The sequence below is a fragment of the Rana temporaria genome, chromosome 3 (assembly GCF_905171775.1).
Source record: "Rana temporaria chromosome 3, aRanTem1.1, whole genome shotgun sequence".
NCBI classification, from domain to species: Eukaryota; Metazoa; Chordata; class Amphibia; order Anura; family Ranidae; genus Rana; species Rana temporaria.
Window position 1 is genome coordinate 306,870,913 of NC_053491.1, and position 22,829 is coordinate 306,893,741.

General features: G+C 49.8%; 1 protein-coding gene across 1 annotated transcript in view; it reads right to left on the bottom strand.

The window, feature by feature from the left end:
• LOC120930475 (electrogenic sodium bicarbonate cotransporter 1-like) overlaps positions 1 to 22,829 on the bottom strand; it is a 644,541-nt gene that overhangs the window by 529,120 nt on the left and 92,592 nt on the right. The window contains exon 4 of the mRNA XM_040341656.1: positions 2,705 to 2,792. Coding sequence (XP_040197590.1) covers positions 2,705 to 2,792 — 88 coding nt within the window. The remainder of the gene's footprint in view (positions 1 to 2,704; positions 2,793 to 22,829) is intronic.

Sequence of the window (22,829 nt, forward strand, 5' to 3'; positions counted from 1 at the left end):
TTTTTTTTCTCTTCTTATGCCTGTTATTCTGTCCTGCCCGCATTCGAGCACCAGTGTAATGTTTGGGGGACCAGCTTGATCGCAGGACACAGGCTTCTTAAATCAAAACTGAGGTTTATTAAACTTAAATGGCTTAGCAGCAGCAAAAACAAAAGAAATAACAGTCTCACCGACTTGTACAGCTCAGAACTGCTATCGCAGTTAAACAGTCCTTCCAGGTAAGTCCTTTAGTAGCAGGTTTTTAGGCAGGACACTGCCAAGTCCTTTCACAGCTTTTCATAGCTTCCACAGCTTTCCTTGTCCACCATTCACCATGCATTGGACTCTCTTACACTCCTCCACTCTCACCTGCACTTCCTGTCTGCTTTAAATGACTTCCTTAGACAGGTGCATTAACCCTTTCCATTCCCTTAAAGGCACCACAGTCCAAACAGAGGGGAAATATAACGTCCTTCCAGGACCCAGCCATGGCGTCCTGTACAACACACACACTCGGAATTTCCGACAACAAATGTTCAATGGGAGCTTTTTGTCAGAAATTCTGACTGTGTGTAGGCCCCATATGACATTTTCTGTTGGAATTTCCGACAACAAAAACGTGAGAGCTGGTTCTCAAATTTTCCGACAACAAAATCTGCTCGGTCTCCCTAACCACACACTTGCTGGTTGCTAGAGGTTACTGCACATCTTAACCATTTACTGATTGGTTGCTAGATGTTACTGTACATTATTGCCGCTCATTGACTGGTTGCTATAGGTTACTGTGCATCATTACCCCTTATTGATTTCTAGAGATTACAGCACATCGTTACAGCTCATTGATTGGTTGCTAGAGGTTATAGCACATCATTACAGCTCACTGATAGATTGCTGTAGTTTACAGCAGGAGTCATCAACCCCCGGGCTGCGGCCCACAACCGGGCCGTGGCCCTTCTGTAGGTGGGCCGCGGGTGCACTTGGGCGGCAAGAGAGCCCGTGGCCGGCTGTAAGATGTGAAGTTCTTGGAGTGGATTAACAATGTCGGTGAAGGTGAGAGTGAAGCGCACATTCCATTGTGGTCACGTGCTATCCCTCACCTCCTGTACACAGCAGTTCAGTGTTGTGCATTGCTAAGCGCTGTGTGTTTATGATGCGCCGTGGCCCCTCCCTCCGTCTTATGATGCGCCATGGCCCCTCCCTCCGTCTTTCACACGGACACTCCCCGTACGATGTGAATGGACGGTGCCCCCTCCTCACTGAGCTCGCCCCGCCCTTATGTCATAAGGGCAGGTGCAGCACACGGTCACCTCCAGGACAGCCTGCAGCAGCAGGGAAGCCACTGGTGTCCCTGTATATTCAGGAACCATATGTGGTAAGAGCCCCACATTTTGAACAGTGGTAGGACTTTGGCTATATACCCCCAAAATTTGGGGTCTCTGTGACCCCAGGTCGCTGAGCCATGACCCTTGATTTTTTTTTTTTATGTTCATGGCAGGTGAGGCTCTGCTAAAGTACCTCTAACTTTTTGATCATCCTCTCGCCCAACAAAGCTGCACTTTTCTTTTTTATGTGCAGTCTGCCCCTGGTATAGAGCCGGTAACTGACTGAAAAGTCGGCCCAGTTCTCCAGGAACCCAAAACAATCCTTCCTGCACCAGTTCCTTAGCCATGTGTTAAACTCCCTAAGCTCCTGTTGCCTCTCTGGTGTGGCTCAAGGTACAGGTAGTACTTTTAAAAATATGACCCTGGAGGGCTTTTCTTTAATTAATAAAGCTCCTAAGTCCCTGATAGTGTTGGGCGGATGGTTTGGCTTAAGTGTGAGGTCACCCTGTTCGCACCGCCCCCCCTGCCCCAAGGCACTACTCCCATGTTGAGGGCATGTGGCCTGGTATGGTTCGGGGGGGGGGTGCTTGCTCATCTCCCCGCTTTCCTTACCTGTCAGGCTGCATGCTCAGATAAGGGTCTGGTATGGATTTTGGGGGGACCCCACATTTTATTTTTTTTAAAGATTTTGCTGTGGAGCTCCCCTTCAAATAATCCATACCAGACCCTATTGGTTCTATACATGCTACAGATGCACCACTTTACAGGCAGACTAAGAGACCCCCCCCAGGTACTATAGTTAAAGCGATTTTTCATTTTTGTTTCACATAATTAAAGTCAGCATTAAAATCACTGCTCATTAAAGTTACTGCTCCTGAAAAAACTATTGTTTTTTTTAAAAAAATGTCATTGATACATGTCCCCCAGGACCCGGATCCCCATACCCCCTTTTATGGCCAGTTACTTGCATATAAGCTAGCAAAATGGGCACTTTCTTGTGTTCAGCTCCCATTGACTTCAATGGAGTTTGCGGTTTGAGGTAGAACTTTTTCCCTGGTTAGGAGTTCTGCTGTGAATCGAACAGGGGGGGGTTTTGGTCCATCTCTAGTCCCTGAAATATTTTTTTAGGACACTCCATCTTCCTCTAACTTTGTCATTGGTACCCCAATATATCATGAAAGCTGAGTCCTCCCCAGCCCCACCCACGATGTGCCAAACCCAACCACCATGTAAACAACATACATACTGTATGTCATATGATCATGACAAATTTCTTACCTAGCCAAGAAATTGACTTGTAAATTACCAATAACATCAAAATATCATGTCAGTTTATTTTTACTACAAAAATATTTCAACTTTTCCTGTGAGGAAAGATTTGCCAATTTACACAGAATATTTACCTCATCAGTTAGTAATGTGGCCATAGCTCGTCCAATTTCATGATATGCTTTAAGCTTGCTTTTTGGACCCAGCAGGATGAAAATAAACCTGAAAAAGCAAACATATGTGTTTAAAAATACATGAAACTGGTTGGGTGCTGATATTATACTCTTCAAGAGATTAATTTCTCTACCACTTATCACCCCCAATATTTTGACGAAGCATATAGACAAGGTCAGTTCTAAAGCTTTTCATCTAAAGCTTGTGGAGTTGCCATCTTTATCCTTTGATAGATAGCATGTTTATGTAGCACCTTTCTAGATAGGTGTTAAGATTCGTGCTGGGCTCACTGGGGCATATCCACAAAAAGCCGGCGCAACTTAAAAAATCCCATTTAAGTTACACTGCCTTAAAATTTCTACCTAAGTGCCAGATCCACAAAGCACTTACCTAGAAATTTCAGGCTGTGTAACTTAAATCCGGCCGGCGTAAGGCGTTCCTCTTCATCAGGGGGCGATTCCCATTTAAATGAGGGGGCGATTCCCATTTAAATGAGGCGCGCTCCCGCGCCGGCCGTACTGCGCATGCGGGAAGTTACGTTACGCCGAGTTTTGTGGATCGCGCCGGGTAAAAAAAAGTTGCGTCGGGGAAAAAAAAAAAAAATTGACAGCGTCGCTCGGCATGCATTCCTGAGGGAGAACTCCATGCCAATTTTCAAAGAAAAAACCGGCATGGGTTCCCCCCCCCCAGGAGCATACCAGGCCCTTAGGTCTGGTATGGGTTGTAAGGAGACCCCCCCTACACCGAAAAATCGACGTAGGGGGTCCCCCTACAATCCATACCAGACCCGTATCCAAAGCACGCTACCCGGCCAGGAATGGGAGTGGGGACGAGCGAGCGCCCCCCCTCCTGAGCCGTACCAGGCCGCATGCCCTCAACATGGGGGGGTTGGGTGCTCTGGGGCAGGGGGGCGCACTGCGGGCCCCCCCACCCCAGAGCACCCTGTCCCCATGTTGATGAGGACAGGACCTCTTCCCGACAACCCTGGCCGTTGGTTGTCGGGGTCTGCGGGCGGGGGCTTATCGGAATCTGGGAGTCCCCTCAAATAAGGGGGCCCCCAGATACCGGCCCCCCACCCTAAGTGAATGGATATGGGGTACATCGTACCCCTACCCATTCACCTGGAGGCAAAGTGATAGTTATTAAACACACGACACAAGGGTTTTTAAAATCATTTATTAGTCTGCTCCGGAGGCCCCCCCTGTCTTCTTTAGCTCTAATACCAGGGGGGGCTTCTTATTCCGCTCTCCGGGGGGGTCTTCTCCGCTCTCCGGGGGGGCTTCTTCTTCCGCTCTCCAGGGGGGTCTTCTCCGCTCTCCGGGGGTCTTCTTCTATCTTCGCCGCTCTCCGCTGTTGACTCGGCGCACCCCGGTTCTTCTCCAGCTGTCCGGTGCCTTCTCCTTCAGCGCTGGCTGCCTGCTATCTTCGTGTGTTAGCTCAATTACTAGCAGGCAGCCAGCACGGTCTTCTGTGACATCATCTTCTTCTCTTCTCTTCTTCTCCCTTCTTCCGATGTTGACCCGACGCCTCTTCTCGATGCAATGATGGAAGCGCGCCTTGCATCCGATGTATATAGGCCTCACCGTCCCATCATGCTCCGGTAGGTACCCACGTGGGTAGGCACCCACCACGTGGGTACCTACCGGAGCATGATGGGACGGTGAGGCCTATATAAATCGGATGCAAGGCGCGCTTCCATCATTGCAGTGAGAAGAGGCGTCGGGTCAACATCGGAAGAAGGGAGAAGAAGAGAAGAGAAGAAGATGACGTCACAGAAGACCGTACTGGCTGCCTGCTAGTAATTGAGCTAACACACGAAGATAGCAGGCAGCCAGCGCTGAAGGAGAAGGCACCAGACAGCTGGAGAAGAACCGGGGTGCGCCGAGTCAACAGCGGAGAGCGGCGAAGATAGAAGAAGACCCCCGGAGAGCGGAGAAGACCCCCCTGGAGAGCGGAAGAAGAAGCCCCCCCCGGAGACCGGGGAAGACCCCCCCTGGAGAGCGGAAGAAGAAGCCCCCCCTGGTATTAGAGCTAAAGAAGACAGGGGGGCCTCCGGAGCAGACTAATAAATGATTTTAAAAACCCTTGTGTCGTGTGTTTAATAACTATCACTTTGCCTCCAGGTGAATGGGTAGGGGTACGATGTACCCCATATCCATTCACTTAGGGTGGGGGGCCGGTATCTGGGGGCCCCCTTATTTGAGGGGACTCCCAGATTCCGATAAGCCCCCGCCCGCAGACCCCGACAACCAACGGCCAGGGTTGTTGGGAAGAGGTCCTGTCCTCATCAACATGGGGACAGGGTGCTCTGGGGTGGGGGGGCCCGCAGTGCGCCCCCCTGCCCCAGAGCACCCAACCCCCCCATGTTGAGGGCATGCGGCCTGGTACGGCTCAGGAGGGGGGGGGCGCTCGCTCGTCCCCACTCCCATTCCTGGCCGGCCGGGTAGCGTGCTTTGGATACGGGTCTGGTTTGGATTGTAGGGGGACCCCCTACGTCGATTTTTCGGCGTAGGGGGGGTCTCCTTACAACCCATACCAGACCTAAGGGCCTGGTATGCCCCTGGGGGGGAACCCATGCCGGTTTTGATTTTACAAATTGCCGTGGAGTTCTCCCTCAGGAATGCATACCAAATGCCGACGCTAGAATTGGCGGGAATCCAAGTCGGATCCCCGTCACCTCTATGACGCGCTCGCTTGAATGTGCTTTTACATGGTGTTACTAACTTTACACTTTGTAAAAGCAGCCCTAATTTTACACTTGCAAACTAAAACTTACGGCGAAAAAACGAAGCTAAAAAGCTAAGTGCTAATTTGCATACCCGAAGCGGCATTTCGACTCAAAATGCCCCCAGCGGCGGATGCGGTACTGCATCCTAAGATCTGACAGTGTAAGTCCCTTACACATGCCGGATCTTCTGCCTAACTTTGGAAAACTGATTCTGTGGATCAGTTCCAAAGTTAGAACCAGGGATACGACGGCGTACGCCGGTGTATCCCTTTTGAGGATATGGCCCACTGTGTTCAGTGGAGCTAGGTGTGTTTTTGCTAGGCAAATTTAGCTTGCCTCACTGTAACCCGTGTGGCTCTAATTATTATGTTAAGTCAGTGGTAGCCAATCTTATGAGCATTGTGTGCCAAATAATATTTTCAAAGAAATTGAGTGCCAGCTACATAAAAAAAAAAAAGGACAACTTCACACACTCAATCACAAAAAGGTATTTTTATAAACTATATGCTGTAAATGACTCGAATAACAATAAGAAATTAATATTGACCTTTTCGCCTTCACACCTCAAATCAGCCCAATTCCTGCACTATAGAGCTCAGATCACCCCATTTCCTTTACCTTCACACCTCGGATCAGCTCCAAATCCTGAACCTACATACTGAGACTTCATATCAGCCATAATTTCTGCACTATCAAACCCAGTTGTGGCTAGTGCTCAAAATGTTTTGGAGGGCGGCAACAAACTGAAATTTTTTATAATGCAGGGCTGTAAATAGCCATTTATATGCAGCCTCACTCTGCCCATCATATGCAGCCTCATTGTGCCCGTCAATTGCAGCCTTGCTGTGCCCGTCAATTGCAGCCTCGCTGTGCCCGTCAATTGCCGCCTCACTGTGCCCGTCAATTGCCGCCTCACTGTGCCCGTCAATTGCCGCCTCACTGTGCCCGTCTGTGCCGCATCACTGTGCCCGTCAAATGCAGCCTCACTTTTCCTATCAAATGCAGCCACCCTGTGCCCATCAATTGCAGCCTCACTGTGCAAGTCAATTGCAGCCTCACTGTGCAAGTCAATTGCATCCTCACTGTACATCAACTCACAACATCCACAGCTCACCTCTGTCCCCCCCACAACTCATCTCGTTACCCCCCATCCACAGCTCACCTCTGTACCGCCCCCCCCCATTTATAGCTCCCCTCTGTACCTCCACCCTCACTGATTGGTTGCTAGAGGTTACTGCGCATCCTTACAGCTCACTGACTGGTTGCTAGAGGTTACTGAACATCCTTACCACTCACTTGCTGGTTGCTAGAGGTTACTGCACATCTTAACCACTCACTGATTGGTTGCTAGATGTTACTGTACATTATTACCGCTCATTGACTGGTTGCTATAGGTTACTGTGCATCATTACCCCTTATTTCTAGAGATTACAGCACATCGGTACAGCTCACTGATTGGTTGCTAGAGGTTATAGCTCATCATTACAGCTCACTGATAGATTGCTGTAGTTTACAGCAGGGCTCATCAACCCCCGGACCTTGGCTCTTCTACAGGTGGGCTGCGGGTGCACTTGGGCGGCAAGAGAGAGCGGAGAAGACCCCCGGAGAGCAGAAGAGAACCAGACGGCGGTGAAGAAGAAGCCCCCCCCTGCTAAAAGCTAAAGAAGACAGGGGGGCCCCCGGAGCAGACTAATAAATTATTTTAAAAACCCTGTGTCGTGTGTTTATTTACTTTTACACTTTGCCTCCAGGTAAATGGGTAGGGGTACGATGTACCCCATATTCATTCACTTAGGGTGGGGGGCCGGTATATGGGGCCCCCCAGATTCCGATAAGCCCCCCGCCCGCAGAACCCAACAACCAACAGCCAGGGTTGTCGGGAAGAGGCCCTGTCCTTATCAACAGTGCGCCCCCCAGAGCACCCAACCCCCCCATGTTGAGGGCATGCGGCCTAATACGGCTCAGGAGGGGGGCGCTCGCTCGTCCCCACCCCCATTCCTGACCGGCCGGGCAATGTGCTTTGGATACGGGTCTGGTATGGATTGTGGGGGGACCCCCCACGTCGGTTTTTCAGCGTAGGGGGGGTCTCCTTACAACCCATACCAGACCTAAGGGCCTGGTATGCTCCCTGGGGGGGAACCCATGCCGGTTTTTTATTTAAAGTTTGGCGTGGAGTTCCTTCTCAGGATGCATACCAAACGCCGCAGCTAGAATTGGCGAGAATCCAAGTCGGATCCCTGTCGCTTCTATGACGCGCTCACTGGAATGTGCTTTGTCTATTCCAGCGAGTGCGAGATGTCGGCACCCTGTCGCCGAGAATCAGCGCGATGCTGTCGTGCTGGAAACACATTCTCGGCAACAGGTACAGTAGCTTAGCTAAATTGCTAGCACTTCAACTGCTGCCTTTTCAGTTGGTAGATTCTGCCCCCTTCCGTGAGTTTGTGGAATGTGCGGTACCTCAGTGGCAAGTTCCCAAAGGCCACTTTTTCTCACGGAAGGCGATTCCGGCTCTCTACCGGCATGCAGAGGCGGCTCTTTAATTAGGCAAATTAGGCGATTGCCTTAGGCCTCGCCCACAGAAAGGGCCTCGCGATCGCCTAATTTGCCTTTTACATGTTGTGGGACTCGCAAGCAGCGGGGTGAGATGAGGTGGCGGACGAGGGACAACACTTACATCAATCATGGATGGAGGTGGGCATGGCTCAGGCTGCCTGCGTCCAATAGCAGGCTCCACTGTCGCGGCGCCGTCCTCCTAGCCTTTCCCCTAAAGTTGGCGATGGCGGCCCCAGTGCATGACGGGAGTTGTAGTTCTCCCACAGAGCACAGGCACACAGACTTCAATTTGGCCCTCTGGTGCCTGTGCTCTGCAGAGACTACAACTCCCAGATTGCACTGCAGGGCAGAGAGAGAGGGACAGAGTGTTGCTTCTTTGGCTGTCTTTAGTAGGGGAACAACGTCACAGAGGCGTGGAGCAGGAGCAGGTAGTGTCTCTAACTAATATATATAAAACTGCAACAATGCACCCCCAAGTCAAAGACCATATTATCTTTGAAGCTCAGTATTATAGGTGACTCTTCCTTTCTGCAAACACTTTGGATCATATTCACCTTACCTAACCAATACTTCCATACTTTGTATTAGCTTCCATTACACTGCATCCTTTCAGTCTTAGGTACATTACTACATGCTGTTTGTCTGTACTGTACAGTGTACCCAATCTCTATCTATTGTTCTCATCATCATCGTCTGTACCCTGTCACAGTGGCAACATTTGATAGGCACAGTGGCGGCATTCGATGTGTCAGTGGCACAGTGGCAGCATTTGATGGGGCACAGTGGCTGCATTTATGGAGCACTGTGGCGGCATTTGATGAGGGACAGTGGCTGCATTTGATGGGGCACTGTGGCGGCATTTGATGAGGGACAGTGGCTACATTTGATGGGGCACAGTGGCGACATTTGACGAGGGACAGTGGCTGCATTTGATGGGCACAGTGAGGCTGCATTTCATTGGGCACAGTGGCTGCAGTTGATGGGCACAGTGGCTGCATTTGATGGGGCACTGTGGCGGCATTTGATGAGGGACAGTGGCTGCATTTGATGGGCACAGTGAGGCTGAATTTGATTGGGCACAGTGGCAGCATTTGATGGGCACAGTGGCAGCATTTGATGGGCACAGTGAGGCTGCATTTTATTGGGCACAGTGGCTGCGGTTGATGGGCACAGTGACTGCAGTTGATGGGCACAGTGGCAGCATTTGATGGGGCACAGTGGCAGCATTTGATGGGGCACAGTGGCAGCATTTGATGGGGCACAGTGGCTGCATTTGATGGGGCATAGCGAGGCTGCATTTGATGGGTACAGTGAGGCTGCATTTGATAGGCACAGTGGCGGTGTTTGGGGCACAGTGGCAGCATTTGATGGGGCACAATGGCAGCATTTGATGGGGCACAGTGGCAGCATTTGATGGGGCACAGTGAGGCTGCATTTGATAGGCACAGTGGCGGCGTTTGGGGCACAGTGGCAGCATTTGATGGGGCACAGTGGCAGCATCTGATGGGGCACACTGGCAACATTTGATGGGACACAGTGAGGCTGCATTTGATGAGCACAGTGAGGCTGCATTTGATGAGCACAGTGAGGCTGCATTTGATGGGCACAGTGGCAGTGTTTGGGGCACAGTGGCAGAATTTGATGGGGCACAGTGGCAGCATTTGGGGCACAGTGGCTGCATTTGATTGGGAACAGTGGCTGCATTTGATGGGGCACAGTGAGGCTGCATTTGATGGGCACAGTGGCAGCATTTTATGGGGCACTGTGGCAGCATTAGATGGGCACAGTGAGGCTCCATTTGATTGGCACAGTGGCGGCATTTGATTGGGCACAGTGGCGGCATTTGATAGGCACAGTGGCTGCATTTGATGGGGCACAGTGGCTGCGTTTCATGGGGCACAGTGGCTGCATTTCATGGGGCACAGTGGCTGCGTTTCATGGGGCACAGTGGCGGCATTTGATTGGGCACAGTGGCTGCGTTTGATGGGGCACAGTGGCTGCATTTGATGGGGCACAGTGGCTGCATTTGATGGGGCACAGTGGCTGTATTTGATGGGGCACAGTGGCTGCATTTGATGGGGCACAGTGGCTGCATTTGATGGGGCACATTGGCAGCATTTGATGGGGCACAGTGAGGCTCCATTTGATGGGCACAGTGGCGGCATTTGATGGGGCACAGTGAGGCTGCATTTGATGAGGCACAGTGAGACTGCATTTGATTGGGCACAGTGGTTGCATTTGATTGGGCACAGTGGTTGCGTTTGATGGGCACAGTGGCTGCAATTGATGGACACAGCCAGAGGCGTACTAAGTGGGGGGCGGAGGGGGCGGGCCGCACCAGGGTGCCACACACTGGGGGTGTCAGGCTGGCCGGCGCCCCCCCTCTGTGACTGAAGCAGTGACAGCGCCGCCGCTTCATGACTTTAGGAAGTGTTAGCTAAGAGGGATGCAGAGGTGCAGGGCGCTGTGTAATGTAAAGGGGACCAGAGGTGCAGGGGGCTGTGTAATGTAAAGGGATGCAGAGGTTCAGGGGGCTGTGTAATGTAAAGTGGTCCAGAGGTGCAGGGTGCTGTGTAATGTAAAGGGATGCAGAGGTGCAGGGGGCTGTGTAATGTAAAGGGGTGCAGGGTGCTGTGTAATGTTAAAGGGTCCAGAGGTGCTGGAGGCTGTGTAATGTAAAGGGATGCAAAGGGGCAGGGGCTGTATAATGTAAAGGGGTCCAGAGGTGCAGGGGGTTGTGCAATGTAAAGTGGTGCTGTGTAATGTAAAGGGGTCCAGAGGTGCAGGGGGCTGTGTAATGTAAAGGGATGCAGAGGTGCAGGAGGCTGTGTAATGTAAAGGGGTGCAGGGTGGTGTGTAATGTAAAGGGGTGCAGGGTGCTGTGTAATGTAAAGGGGTGCAGGGTGCTGTGTAATGTAAAGGGGTCCAGAGGTGCAGGGGGATGTGTAATGTAAAGGGATGCAGAGGTGCAGGGTGCTGTGTAATGTAAAGGGGTGCAGGGTGCTGTGTAATGTAAAGGGATGCAGAGGTGCAGGGGGCTGTGTAATGTAAAGGGGTGCAGGGTGCTGTGTAATGTAAAGGGATGCAGAGGTGCAGGGGGTTGTGTAATGTAAAGGGGTCCAGAGGTGCAGGGTCCTCTAAAATGTAAAGGGATGCAGAGGTGCAGGGTACTGTGTAATGTAAAGGGGTCCAGAGGTGCAGGGTACTGTGTAATGTAAAGGGGTCCAGAGGTGCAGGGGGCTGTGTAATGTAAAGGGGTCCAGAGGTGCAGGGGGCTGTGTAATGTAAATGGGTCCAGAGGTGCAGGGGGCTGTGTAGTGTAAAGAGGTGCAGGGTGCTGTGTAATGTAAAGGGGTCCAGAGGTGCAGGGTCCTCTGTAATGTAAAGGGATGCAGAGGTGCAGGGTACTGTGTAATGTAAAGGGGTCCAGAGGTGCAGGGGGCTGTGTAATGTAAAGGGATGCAGAGGTGCAGGGGGCTGTATAATGTAAATGGGTCCAGAGGTGCAGGGGGCTGTGTAATGTAAAGGGGTGCAGGGTGCTGTGTAATGTAAAGGGGTCCAGAGGAGCAGGGGGCTGTGTAATGTAAAGGGATGCAGAGGTGCAGGGGGCTGTGTAATGTAAAGGGGTGCAGGGTGCTGTGTAATGTAAAGGGGTCCAGAGGTGCAGGGCTGTGTAATGTAAAGGGGTGCAGGGTGCTGTGTAATGTAAAGGGGTCCAGAGGTGCAGGGGGTTGTGTAATGTAAAGGGATGCAGAGGTGCAGGGGGCTGTGTAATGTAAAGGGGTGCAGGGTGCTGTGTAATGTAAAGGGATAAAGAGGTGCAGGGGGTTGTGTAATGTAAAGGGGGCCAGAGGTGCAGGGTGCTGTGTAATGTAAAGGGATGCAGAGGTGCAGGGTGCTGTGTAATGTAAAGGGGTGCAGGGTGCTGTGTAATGTAAAGGGATGCAGAGGTGCAGGGGGCTGTGTAATGTAAAGGGATGCAGAGGTGCAGGGGGCTGTGTAATGTAAAGGGGTGCAGGGTGCTGTGTAATGTAAAGGGATGCAGAGGTGCAGGGGGTTGTGTAATGTAAAGGGGTCCAGAGGTGCAGGGTCCTCTGTAATGTAAAGGGATGCAGAGGTGCAGGGTACTGTGTAATGTAAAGGGGTCCAGAGGTGCAGGGTACTGTGTAATGTAAAGGGGTCCAGAGGTGCAGGGGGCTGTGTAATGTAAAGGGGTCCAGAGGTGCAGGGGGCTGTGTAATGTAAAGGGGTCCAGAGGTGCAGGGGGCTGTGTAGTGTAAAGAGGTGCAGGGTGCTGTGTAATGTAAAGGGGTGCAGAGGTGCAGGGTCCTCTGTAATGTAAAGGGATGCAGAGGTGCAGGGTACTGTGTAATGTAAAGGGGTCCAGAGGTGCAGGGGGCTGTGTAATGTAAAGGGATGCAGAGGTGCAGGGGGCTGTATAATGTAAATGGGTCCAGAGGTGCAGGGGGTTGTGTAATGTAAAGGGGTGCAGGGTGCTGTGTAATGTAAAGAGGTCCAGAGGTGCAGGGCTGTGTAATGTAAAGGGGTGCAGGGTGCTGTGTAATGTAAAGGGGTCCAGAGGTGCAGGGGGTTGTGTAATGTAAAGGGATGCTGAGGTGCAGGGGGCTGTGTAATGTAAAGGGGTTCAGGGTGCAGTGTAATGTAAAGGGATGCAGAGGTGCAGGGGGCTGTGTAATGTAAAGGGGTGCAGGGTGCTGTGTAATGTAAAGGGATAAAGAGGTGCAGGGGGTTGTGTAATGTAAAGGGGGCCAGAGGTGCAGGGTGCTGTGTAATGTAAAGGGGTGCAGGGGGCTGTGTAATGTAAAGGGGTCCAGAGTTTCAGGGTGCTGTGAAAAGTAAAGGTGTTCAGGGGGCTGTGTAATGTAAAGGGTTCCAGAGCTGTGGGGTGCTGTGTAATGTAAAGGGGTGCAGGGTGCTGTGTAATGTAAAGGGGTCCAGAGGTGCTGGGGGCTGTGTAATGTAAAGGGATGCAGAGGGCTGTATAATGTAAAGGGGTCCAGAGGTGCAGGGGGCTGTGTAATGTAAAGGGATGCAGAGGTGCAGGGGGCTGTGTAATGTAAAGGGGTGCAGGGTGCTGTGTAATGTAAAGGGGTCCAGAGGTGCAGGGGGTTGTGTAATGTAAAGGGATGCTGAGGTGCAGGGGGCTGTGTAATGTAAAGGGGTGCAGGGTGCTGTGTCATGTAAAGGGATGCAGAGGTGCAGGGGCTGTGTAATGTAAAGGGGTGCAGGGTGCTGTGTAATGTAAAGGGATAAAGAGGTGCAGGGGGTTGTGTAATGTAAAGGGGGCCAGAGGTGCAGGGTGCTGTGTAATGTAAAGGGCTGCAGGGGGCTGTGTAATGTAAAGGGGTCCAGAGTTTCACGGTGCTGTGAAAAGTAAAGGTGTTCAGGGGGCTGTGTAATGTAAAGGGGTCGAGAGCTGTGGGGTGCTGTGTAATGTAAAGGGGTGCAGGGTGCTGTGTAATGTAAAGGGATGCAGAGGTGCAGGGGGTTGTGTAATGTAAAGGGGTCCAGAGGTGCAGGGGGGCTGTGTAATGTAAAGGGGTGCAGGGGGCTGTGTAATGTAAAGAGGTCCAGAGTTTCAGGGTGCTGTGAAAAGTAAAGGTGTTCAGGGTGCTGTGTAATGTAAAGGGGCCCAGAGCTATGGGGTGCTGTGTAATGTAAAGGGGTGCAGGGTGCTGTGTAATGTAAAGGGATGCAGAGGTGCAGGGGTTGTGTAATGTAAAGGGGTCCAGAGGTGCAGGGGGCTGTGTAATGTAAAGGGATGCAGAGGGCTGTATAATGTAAAGAGGTCCAGAGGTGCAGGGGGTTGTGTAATGTAAAGGGGTGCAGGGTGCTGTGTAATGTAAATGGATCCAGAGGTGCAGGGGGCTGTGTAATGTAAAGGGATGCAGAGGTGCAGGGGCTGTGTAATGTAAAGGGATGCAGAGGTGCAGGGGGCTGTGTAATGTAAAGGGATGCAGAGGTGCAGGGGGCTGTGTAATGTAAAGGGGTGCAGGGTGCTGTGTAATGTAAAGGGATGCAGAGGTGCAGGGGGTTGTGTAATGTAAAGGGGTCCAGAGGTGCAGGGTGCTGTGTAATGTAAAGGGATGCAAAGGTGCAGGGTGCTGAGTAATGTAAAGGGATGCAGAGGTGCAGGGGGCTGTGTAATGTAAAGGGGTGAAGGGTGCTGTGTAATGTAAAGGGGTGCAGGGGGCTGTGTAATGTAAAGGGGTGAAGGGTGCTGTGTAATGTAAAGGGGTGCAGGGTGCTGTGTAATGTAAAGGGGTCCAGAGGTGCTGGGGGCTGTGTAATGTAAAGGGATGCAGAGGGCTGTATAATGTAAAGGGGTCCAGAGGTGCAGGGGGTTGTGTAATGTAAAGGGGTGCAGGGTGCTGTGTAATGTAAAGGGGTCCAGAGGAGCAGGGGGCTGTGTAATGTAAAGGGATGCCGAGGTGCAGGGGGCTGTGTAATGTAAAGGGGTGCAGGGTGTTGTGTAATGTAAATGGATCCAGAGGTGCAGGGGGCTGTGTAATGTAAAGGGATGCAGAGGTGCAGGGGGCTGTGTAATGTAAAGGGATGCAGAGGTGCAGGGGGCTGTGTAATGTAAAGGGGTGCAGGGTGCTGTGTAATGTAAAGGGATGCAGAGGTGCAGGGGGTTGTGTAATGTAAAGAGGTCCAGAGGTGCAGGGTGCTGTGTAATGTAAAGGGATGCAAAGGTGCAGGGTGCTGAGTAATGTAAAGGGATGCAGAGGTGCAGGGGGCTGTGTAATGTAAAGGGGTCCAGAGTTTCAGGGTGCTGTGAAATGTAAAGGGGTTCAGGGGGCTGTGTAATGTAAAGGGGTCCAGAGCTGTGGGGTGCTGTGTAATGTAAAGGGGTCCAGAGGTGCAGTTGTGCAGAGGGGTACACAGTAATAACAAAGAGATATTGAAGGATTCAGAGGTATGCAGGGGGCACAGTGGGTTGTTTTTACATTTTAACGTGGGGGGGGGTGCCCTGGACACAGTGGCTGTGTTTGATGGGCACAGTGAGGCTGCAATTGATAGTTCTTTTTTCAGAATTTTTCAGTTTGTTTGCGCCCCCTCAAAAATTCGCCGCCCTATGTTTATTGATATTTGATTAAAGAATAATTGGCTAGAGAAATTTATAGAAACTGTTAATTCATAGTTCACAGGATTTAAGGCTGTTAATATATGCATTTATACCATTCATTTGTATTGCTTATTATTTTTCCCATTATGGGCGTGATTGGGGCCTCGTGTCTAAGTTTTGCCTAAGGCCTCACAAAGTCTAGAGCCGCCTCTGCCGGCATGTGAAAGGCAATGTCCATGCCTCGCTGGACAGGACGGTCAGTGGTAAGGTGCATATTACCGCTGACTCATGGTCCAGCAGGGATGGACAGGGACGTTACTTATCTTTCACTGCGCATTGGGTGACCCTACTGGCAGCTGGGAAGGACAAGGTACAGTAGTGTTGGAGGTTGTTCCGCCACCACGCCTTTCAAAATGCTACTACTGGTTGTGACACACCTCTCTCCTCCACCCCCTCCTCCTCTTCTTCCTCTGTGGCCTCTTCCTTTGCTGATGTGTCCTCAGAACCAGCGGTGCGCCATAGGCGTTCAAGGGGCTACGCAGGTACACAGGCAAAGAGATGCCATGCAGGGCTTGAGCTGGTGTGCTTGGGGGACAGGAGCCACACTGGGCCAGAGGTTCTGTCAGCTCTGCAGGGGCAGGTTCAGAGGTGGTTGACGCCAAGCCAGCTTAAGCCAGGAATGGTGGTTTGCGACAATGGCACCAACCTCCTCTCCGCCCTGCGACAGGGACAACTGACCCATGTGCCCTGTTTTGCTCATGTCCTTTACTTGGTGGTGCAGCGGTTCTTGGGCAGGTACCCGGGTTTACATGATGTCCTGAAGTAGGCCAGGAAAGTCTGTGTGTATTTCCGACGGTCATATACTGTAATGGCAGTGCTCGGCTGGCAGACCTCCAAAAGGAATACAACCTGCCCAAGAACCGCCTAATCTGTGACATGCCCACCAGGTGGAACGCTACGTTGGCCATGCTGCAGCGGCTGCACACGCAGCAGAGGGCCATCAATAAGTATCTGTGCCAAGATGGCAGCAGGACAGGGTCAGGGGAGCTTGTTTTTTTCCCCATGCCAGTGGGCCATGATCAGGGATGCGTGCACTGTCCTGTCACCATTTGAGGAGGCCACGAGGATGGTGAGCTGTGACAGTGCATGCATCAGTGACACTGTCCCTCTTATTCACCTGTTGGAGCACATGCTGCGTGGAATAATGGACAGGGCCCTTGAGGCAGAACAGAGGGAGAAAGAGGAGGACTTCCTTACCTCTCAAGGCCCCCTTTATCCAGACAGTGTTCCTGCTTGTCTGCCTATCACACAGGAAGAGGACGAGGAGAAGGAGGAGGATTGTGTCAACATGGAGGTGGAGCCTAGCACTCAGCATCAACAGCAGTCTTCAAGAGATCAACTATAGTCCCAAGAAACCCATGGACTTGTACGTGGCTGGGACGAGGTGGCTGCGGATCCTTTCGTCCTTAGTGACCCAGAGGACTTTGCACCGAATGCCTCAGCAAACCTATGTTGTATGGCCTCCCTGATCCTGCAAAGCCTGCGGAAGGATCCTTGTATTCGTGCTATCAAGGAGAGGGATCATTACTGGCTGGCAACCCTCCTTGATCCACGTTACAAGAGTAAGGTTGTGGACCTTATCTTGAGGCCTTGCAGAAAGGTCTGTGCAACTCGTTCCCGGAGACTGGGAGGTTACAAAATCCTGGTCCTGGACAACGTGTTGCTGAGGCTTCAGTCAGTCCAAGAAGGAGCGGTGGAGAAGGTGGCCGTCTGACCGATGCGTTCAGACAATTTTTCAGTCCGCAGCCCCAAGGTATGACCGGTTCCAGCAACCATCGCCAGCGTCTGTTTTACATTGTGCGGGAATACCTAGGGGCAAGATCAGACTTGGACACCTTTCCCACCGAAAATCCTCTGGCTTACTGGGTCTTGAGGATGGATCACTGGCCAGAGCTTACACAGTACGCAATTGAGCTACTGGCCTGTCCTGCATCCAGCGTTCTTTCAGAACGCACATTCAGTGCTGCTGGAGGCTTTGATCACAGGGTGCGCCTCTCCACCAACTCGATCGATCAACTGACCTTTATAAAAATGAATCAGGCTTAGATCACCACCACCTACCAAGCACCTGATGCTGATGTAACTGAATACATTTTTTTTTTAAATGTCAGATCCCTTCAAGACTGCCTATGCTGAAGCTGAGTGACTATCCTGTTATGCTGAGTGACTATCCTTTTCCTCCTCAATGATCATGCTGATAGCTTGTAAGAACATTTTTGGTTCTGGCCACCGCCACCAGTGCCTAAGGCCCAATTTGTCTGCCCCTGTTTAACAGGGGCTTGTAATTACAATTTTTGTTGCAATACTTTGCAACGGGCTCATTCCTGCGCTCCAACTAGAGTATCTGTGAGGGGTTGCAGAGTTGTGGCACCAGCACCCCCACCACCACCACCAACAAAGGCCCAATTTTTCTGCCCCTGTTCAACAGGGGCATGTAATTACAATTCTTGATCTAATATTTCACAGCAAGGCCCATTCCTGTGCCCACCAAGAGTAACTGTGAGGACTTACAGTATTGTGGCACCAGTGCCAGCACTAAAGGCCCACTTTTTCTACCACTGTTCAACAATGGCATGTAATTACAATTCTTGATATAATAGTTCACAGCAGGGCATTCCAGCGCCCACCAAGACTAACTGTGAGGGCTTATAGTGTTGTGGCAACACCAACACCTAGGGCCCAAATTTCTGCAGAGTATATACGGCAGGCCCCTACTTTCAAACATCCAACTTACAAATGTCTCCTGTCCACTAATGCTTTTTCACCAATCCTTGTTTCACTTAAAAACCCAAATTTAAAAAAAAATATTTTTCATTGGGACAGAAAGTGAATTGCAATCTTCTGAACAGATGCACACAGACAGCAAAACAAATGTTACAGGGGTGATAACCCTTCTCTATGTTTTCATAAAAGCTTAAAAATCTTTTTGGACTGGAGCTACACTTTAAAAAAGTACCAGTTCAAAATTACAAACAGATTCTACTTAACAATAAATCTACAGTCCGTGGGGTAGATTCAGATAGATTACGCGGATCTAAAGATCCGCTAATCTATCTGATTTACGATCCGCCGGCGCAAGTTTTTGAGGCTAGTGCTGTATTCAGAAAGCACTTACCTCAAAACTTGCAGCGGCGTATCGTAAATCCCCTGGCGGAATTCAAATTCCGCGGCTAAGGGGAGTGTAGTATTTAAATCAGGCGCGTCCCCGCGCCGATCGAACTGCGCATGCGCCGCCGGCTAAATTTCCCAGCGTGCATTGCTCCAAATGACGTCGCTAGGACGTTATTGGTTTCGGCGTGAGCGTAACTTGCGTCCGGCCGTATTCTGAATCGACTTACGCAAACGACGTAAAAATTCAAAACTCAGCGCGGGAGCGACGGCCATACTTAACATAGGATACCCCTCACATAGCAGGGGTAACTATACGCCGGAAAAAGCCAAACGCAAGCAACGTAAAAAAAAAGCGACGGGCGGGGGTTCGTTTCTGAATTGGCGGAACTCCTCATTTGCATATTCGGCACGTACAAAAAACGAAACGCCACCTAGCGGCCGGCCGGGAATTGCAGCCTAAGATCCGACGGTGCAAGTCACTTACACCTGTCGGATCTTAGGGAGATCTATGCGGAACCTGATTCTATTAATCAGGCGCATAGATACGACGGCCGGACTCAGAGATACGACGACGTATCAGGAGATACGCTGGCGCATCTCTTTTCTGAATCCGGGCCCCTGTCTTGTTTACACCGCCTGTATACTGCTGTTCAAAGTATATAGGGCCAAAGGGGCTGGTAATGACCTGGGGGGATGGGGGAAACCCATGCTATTTTTCTCAATGCTTTTTATCCATATTGCAGAGACCAGACATTACATTAAAGCCGCAAGCAGTTTTAAATTACCTTTTTCTTATAGTAATCTCATTTTGTGCAGGAACAGTTCTAAACATGTGCCACTATAGACACACAGCAGGTACGATATTTAAAGGAATTTTTCAATTTTATTTTTTCACTTTAAGCATCATTAAAATCACTGCTCCAGAAAAAACGACCGTTTTTTAAAACTTTTCTTTTACATTGATACATGTTCCCTAGGGCAAGGCCTGGGTTTTCAAACCTGTTTTACGACAATAACTTGCATTTTAGCCTTTAAAATTAGCACTTTTGAATTGGAACGTTCAAGTCCCATAGACTTCAATGGGGTTCTAAATGTTCGCGCGAACGTTCGGTCCGTTCGAAGGTTCTGGTGCGAACCGAATGGGTGGGTGTTCGGCTCATCCCTATTTATTTCTATAACAATATTACAGCACCCAGATCTGGCTTAGCCTTACGTGTTAGGCCCCATACACACCATAGAATCTATCCGCAGATAAATCCGTGCAAACGGGTTTCAGCGGATAGATTCTATGGTGTGTACACTCCGTGGGATATTTATCCGCAGATAAATCTCCCCTGGGATGGATTTCCAGCAGATGGATATTTGCTGACATGCTCAACAAATCCATCTGCTGGAATCCATTCCAACGGATGGATCCGCTCGTCTGTACAGACTTACCGGATCCATCCGTCTAAAGGGATTCCCCGCACGCGTCGTAATGACTTGACGCATGCGTGGAATTCCTTATATGACAGCGTCGCGCCCGTCGCCGCGTCATAATAGCGGCGACGGCGCGACACGTCATCGGCAGAGGATTTCAGCGCGGATTTCAATGCGATGGTGTGTACACGCCATCGCATAGAAATCCTCTGAAATCTTTGAGAGGATTTATCCGCGGATACGGTCCGCTGGACCGTATCTGCGGATAAATCCTCTCGTGTGTATGGGGCCTGAGAAGTGGATGCCTCCAAAGTAGCCACAGGAGCAATATTGTCTCAACGTCAGAGGCCTAAGGCCCTTTTCAATCCTGTGGATTTCTCCTCCCGGAAGATGAGTGCACCAGAGAGGAATTACGATGTGGGTGATCGGGAGCTGTTGGCTATAAAATTTCCTTGGAAGAATGGAGGTATTTGATGGAGGGGGCCACCCATCCCATTATGATTTTTACGGACCATAAGAACCTGGGGTACCTCCGAACAGATAAACGCTTATGACCCCGGAAAGCCCGATGGGTCTTGTTCTTCGCCAGGTTTAACTTCCACATTACATAATGGCCAGGCTCCATGCCCTCTCCTGAGGCCAGATTCACATTTGTGCTGTGCGAATTTCAGCTCTCTTATCTCTGCAGAGAGATAAGAGAACTGTTCAGCAGATCAGCTCCGTTTTAGCTGCGAATTTGGAGACATGGGAGGGGGAGGGGGGAAGTTTATATTGAGGTGAATGAGAGAAATCCTGAAGAGAAATTAACACATATGCGAATCAGATGCGTGCCCATAGAAGATAATGGGCCTGAATTTGCACCTGAGCCGCACCGCAATGCCTAGAAAACGCACCCGTTTTTTTGTCAATGCAAAGTGCGAATGCATCGCACATATGTGAACCAACCTCATTGAAATCAATGTATTTTATAATGTTATGCGAATTGGATGCGGTTTAAGCCGCAACCAATTCGCATAGGTGTGAACCTGGCCTGAATGTTCCCAGATACCACTGAAATAGCGGAACCAGGTACTATTCTTTCTGCGCAAAAGTTTTTGCTCATCCTGCCTGACCTGAAGACAGCAATTCGACAAGCCTCTGCTCAGTGTGCAGAACCAGAGGTATGATCTTTGAAGAGTCAAGAGTTTCTGTGGTATCAAGACAATTTTTTTGTTCCACAACAAGTACTACTTCAAGTCTTAAAAACTTTTCAGGATCACAAGCTTGCCGGGCATTTCAGGATACGGAAAACCTCCAAAATGGTTCAGCACTCTGGTGGCCCATTTTGAAACAGGATTGCAAGGATTATGTCAGCTCCTGTATTACTTGCCAATGCAACAAAGGGACCAATGCCAAGTCTTGGGGTCTACCCATTCCTAAGCAGCCCTGGAGAAAGATATCCATGGACTTTATAGTAGACCTGCCTCCCTCTGAAGGGTTCACCACCATTTTGGTGGTAGTGGATCGCCCTTTCAAAATGGCACACTTCCTACATATGATTGGCACACCCTCTCTTTTGGCAAATGTGTTCATTAAAGAGATAATCACATTACACGAACTACCAAACAACATCATATCCGACAGAGGAGTATAGTTCACTTACAGATTTTGGAGAGATCTCTGCAAGTCCTTGTCAATAGAAGTGTGTCTATTCGCTTACCGCCCACAGAGCAATGGTCAAACAGAAAGAACAAATCAGACCTTGGAACAATATCTATGATGCTTCGGTACCTACTCTCAAGATTACTGGGTTTCTCTTCTCCCTTGTCCGGGATTTGCTTATAATAATTAATTGCACACTGCCACCAATCAGTCCACTTTCTGGGCAAATTATGGGTTCCATCCCTCCTATTTACCGAACACCATACAGGAAGCATCAGTCCCTGCAGTCCAGGATCGAATAAGCTTTATCCAAGTCAATTATCAATCACTCCAGGAGGTTATGCAAAAGGCTCAAGATGACTACAAAAAGTACCATGACATAAAAAGGAGAGAAAACCCTGTCTTTAAAATTGGGGACAAGGTATGACTTTCTTCAGCAAACCTTTAAGCTCTCATGTCCTTCCTGGAAGCTAGGGCCAAGGTTTAACGGCCCTTTTGAGATAAAAAGCGTGATAAACCCAGTGGCCTTCGAGCTGGCACACCCCAATTATTAGAAAATCTACCCAGCATTTCATGTTTGTCTGCTTAGGCTGGGGTGGAGCCATGACTCGGGGGGTTTCACGCCTAGAGACTTTCTGGATATACGAACTTCAGACTTATGCCCCGTTCGGAATGAACGTCGAATGGGATATAAATTCATTTATTAATATGTCATGAGTATATTGCTGTTCTGCATTTGCATATTCTGGGTCTTTGGAATTTCTATATCATATCTTTACCGCGTGAAGATCATACACGCGACCATTTTCTTGTTTTTGATTTTTATTCATTTTCATGTTTGTACATGTTATAATTGTCAATGTACGTGGTGATCTGACTCACAGCCAGCAGGAGGCAGTGTCTTGGGTATTATATAATATATTTTATTTTATTCTATATTTGCATTATATTGCAAATCTAATGTAGTCAGTTTTTTAGTTGATGACATTTGACATTTATATGCGCTTTTTATTTATATAATGAGGCATGTGTCACAGACTAGTAGTACATTTTATATAATACATTTACATTCTATCCTCACATTCATTTGTGCGGATTCTACATGAATTCGACCGAAATTTTTATTGTAATTTTTAGATTAGTTGTGACAATTCTCTTTTTAACATGTACTTAATATTTTCTCTGACTGGTCCACAAAGTTTGTGCGTTGTTAGCGACACAAATAGTCATTTTTGTCTGTTTAGAAAGTCGCAATACATTTTTCGCTGTGTGTTTACTTAGCAATCCACCCGACCAATCATGATTGGTCATGTGCCTCCTTTAGGTGCCGCTTTGACCACTCACGAGTGGCCCTGTTTGTAATGAGGCTTGGTTCGCGCGCGCATGCACAGTGATCATCCAGTGATCTATGATCACATTATAAGGAAGCCTCTTTTATTTCATAGCGAGGCTTGGCTAACGCCATCTTGGATATTATAATGAG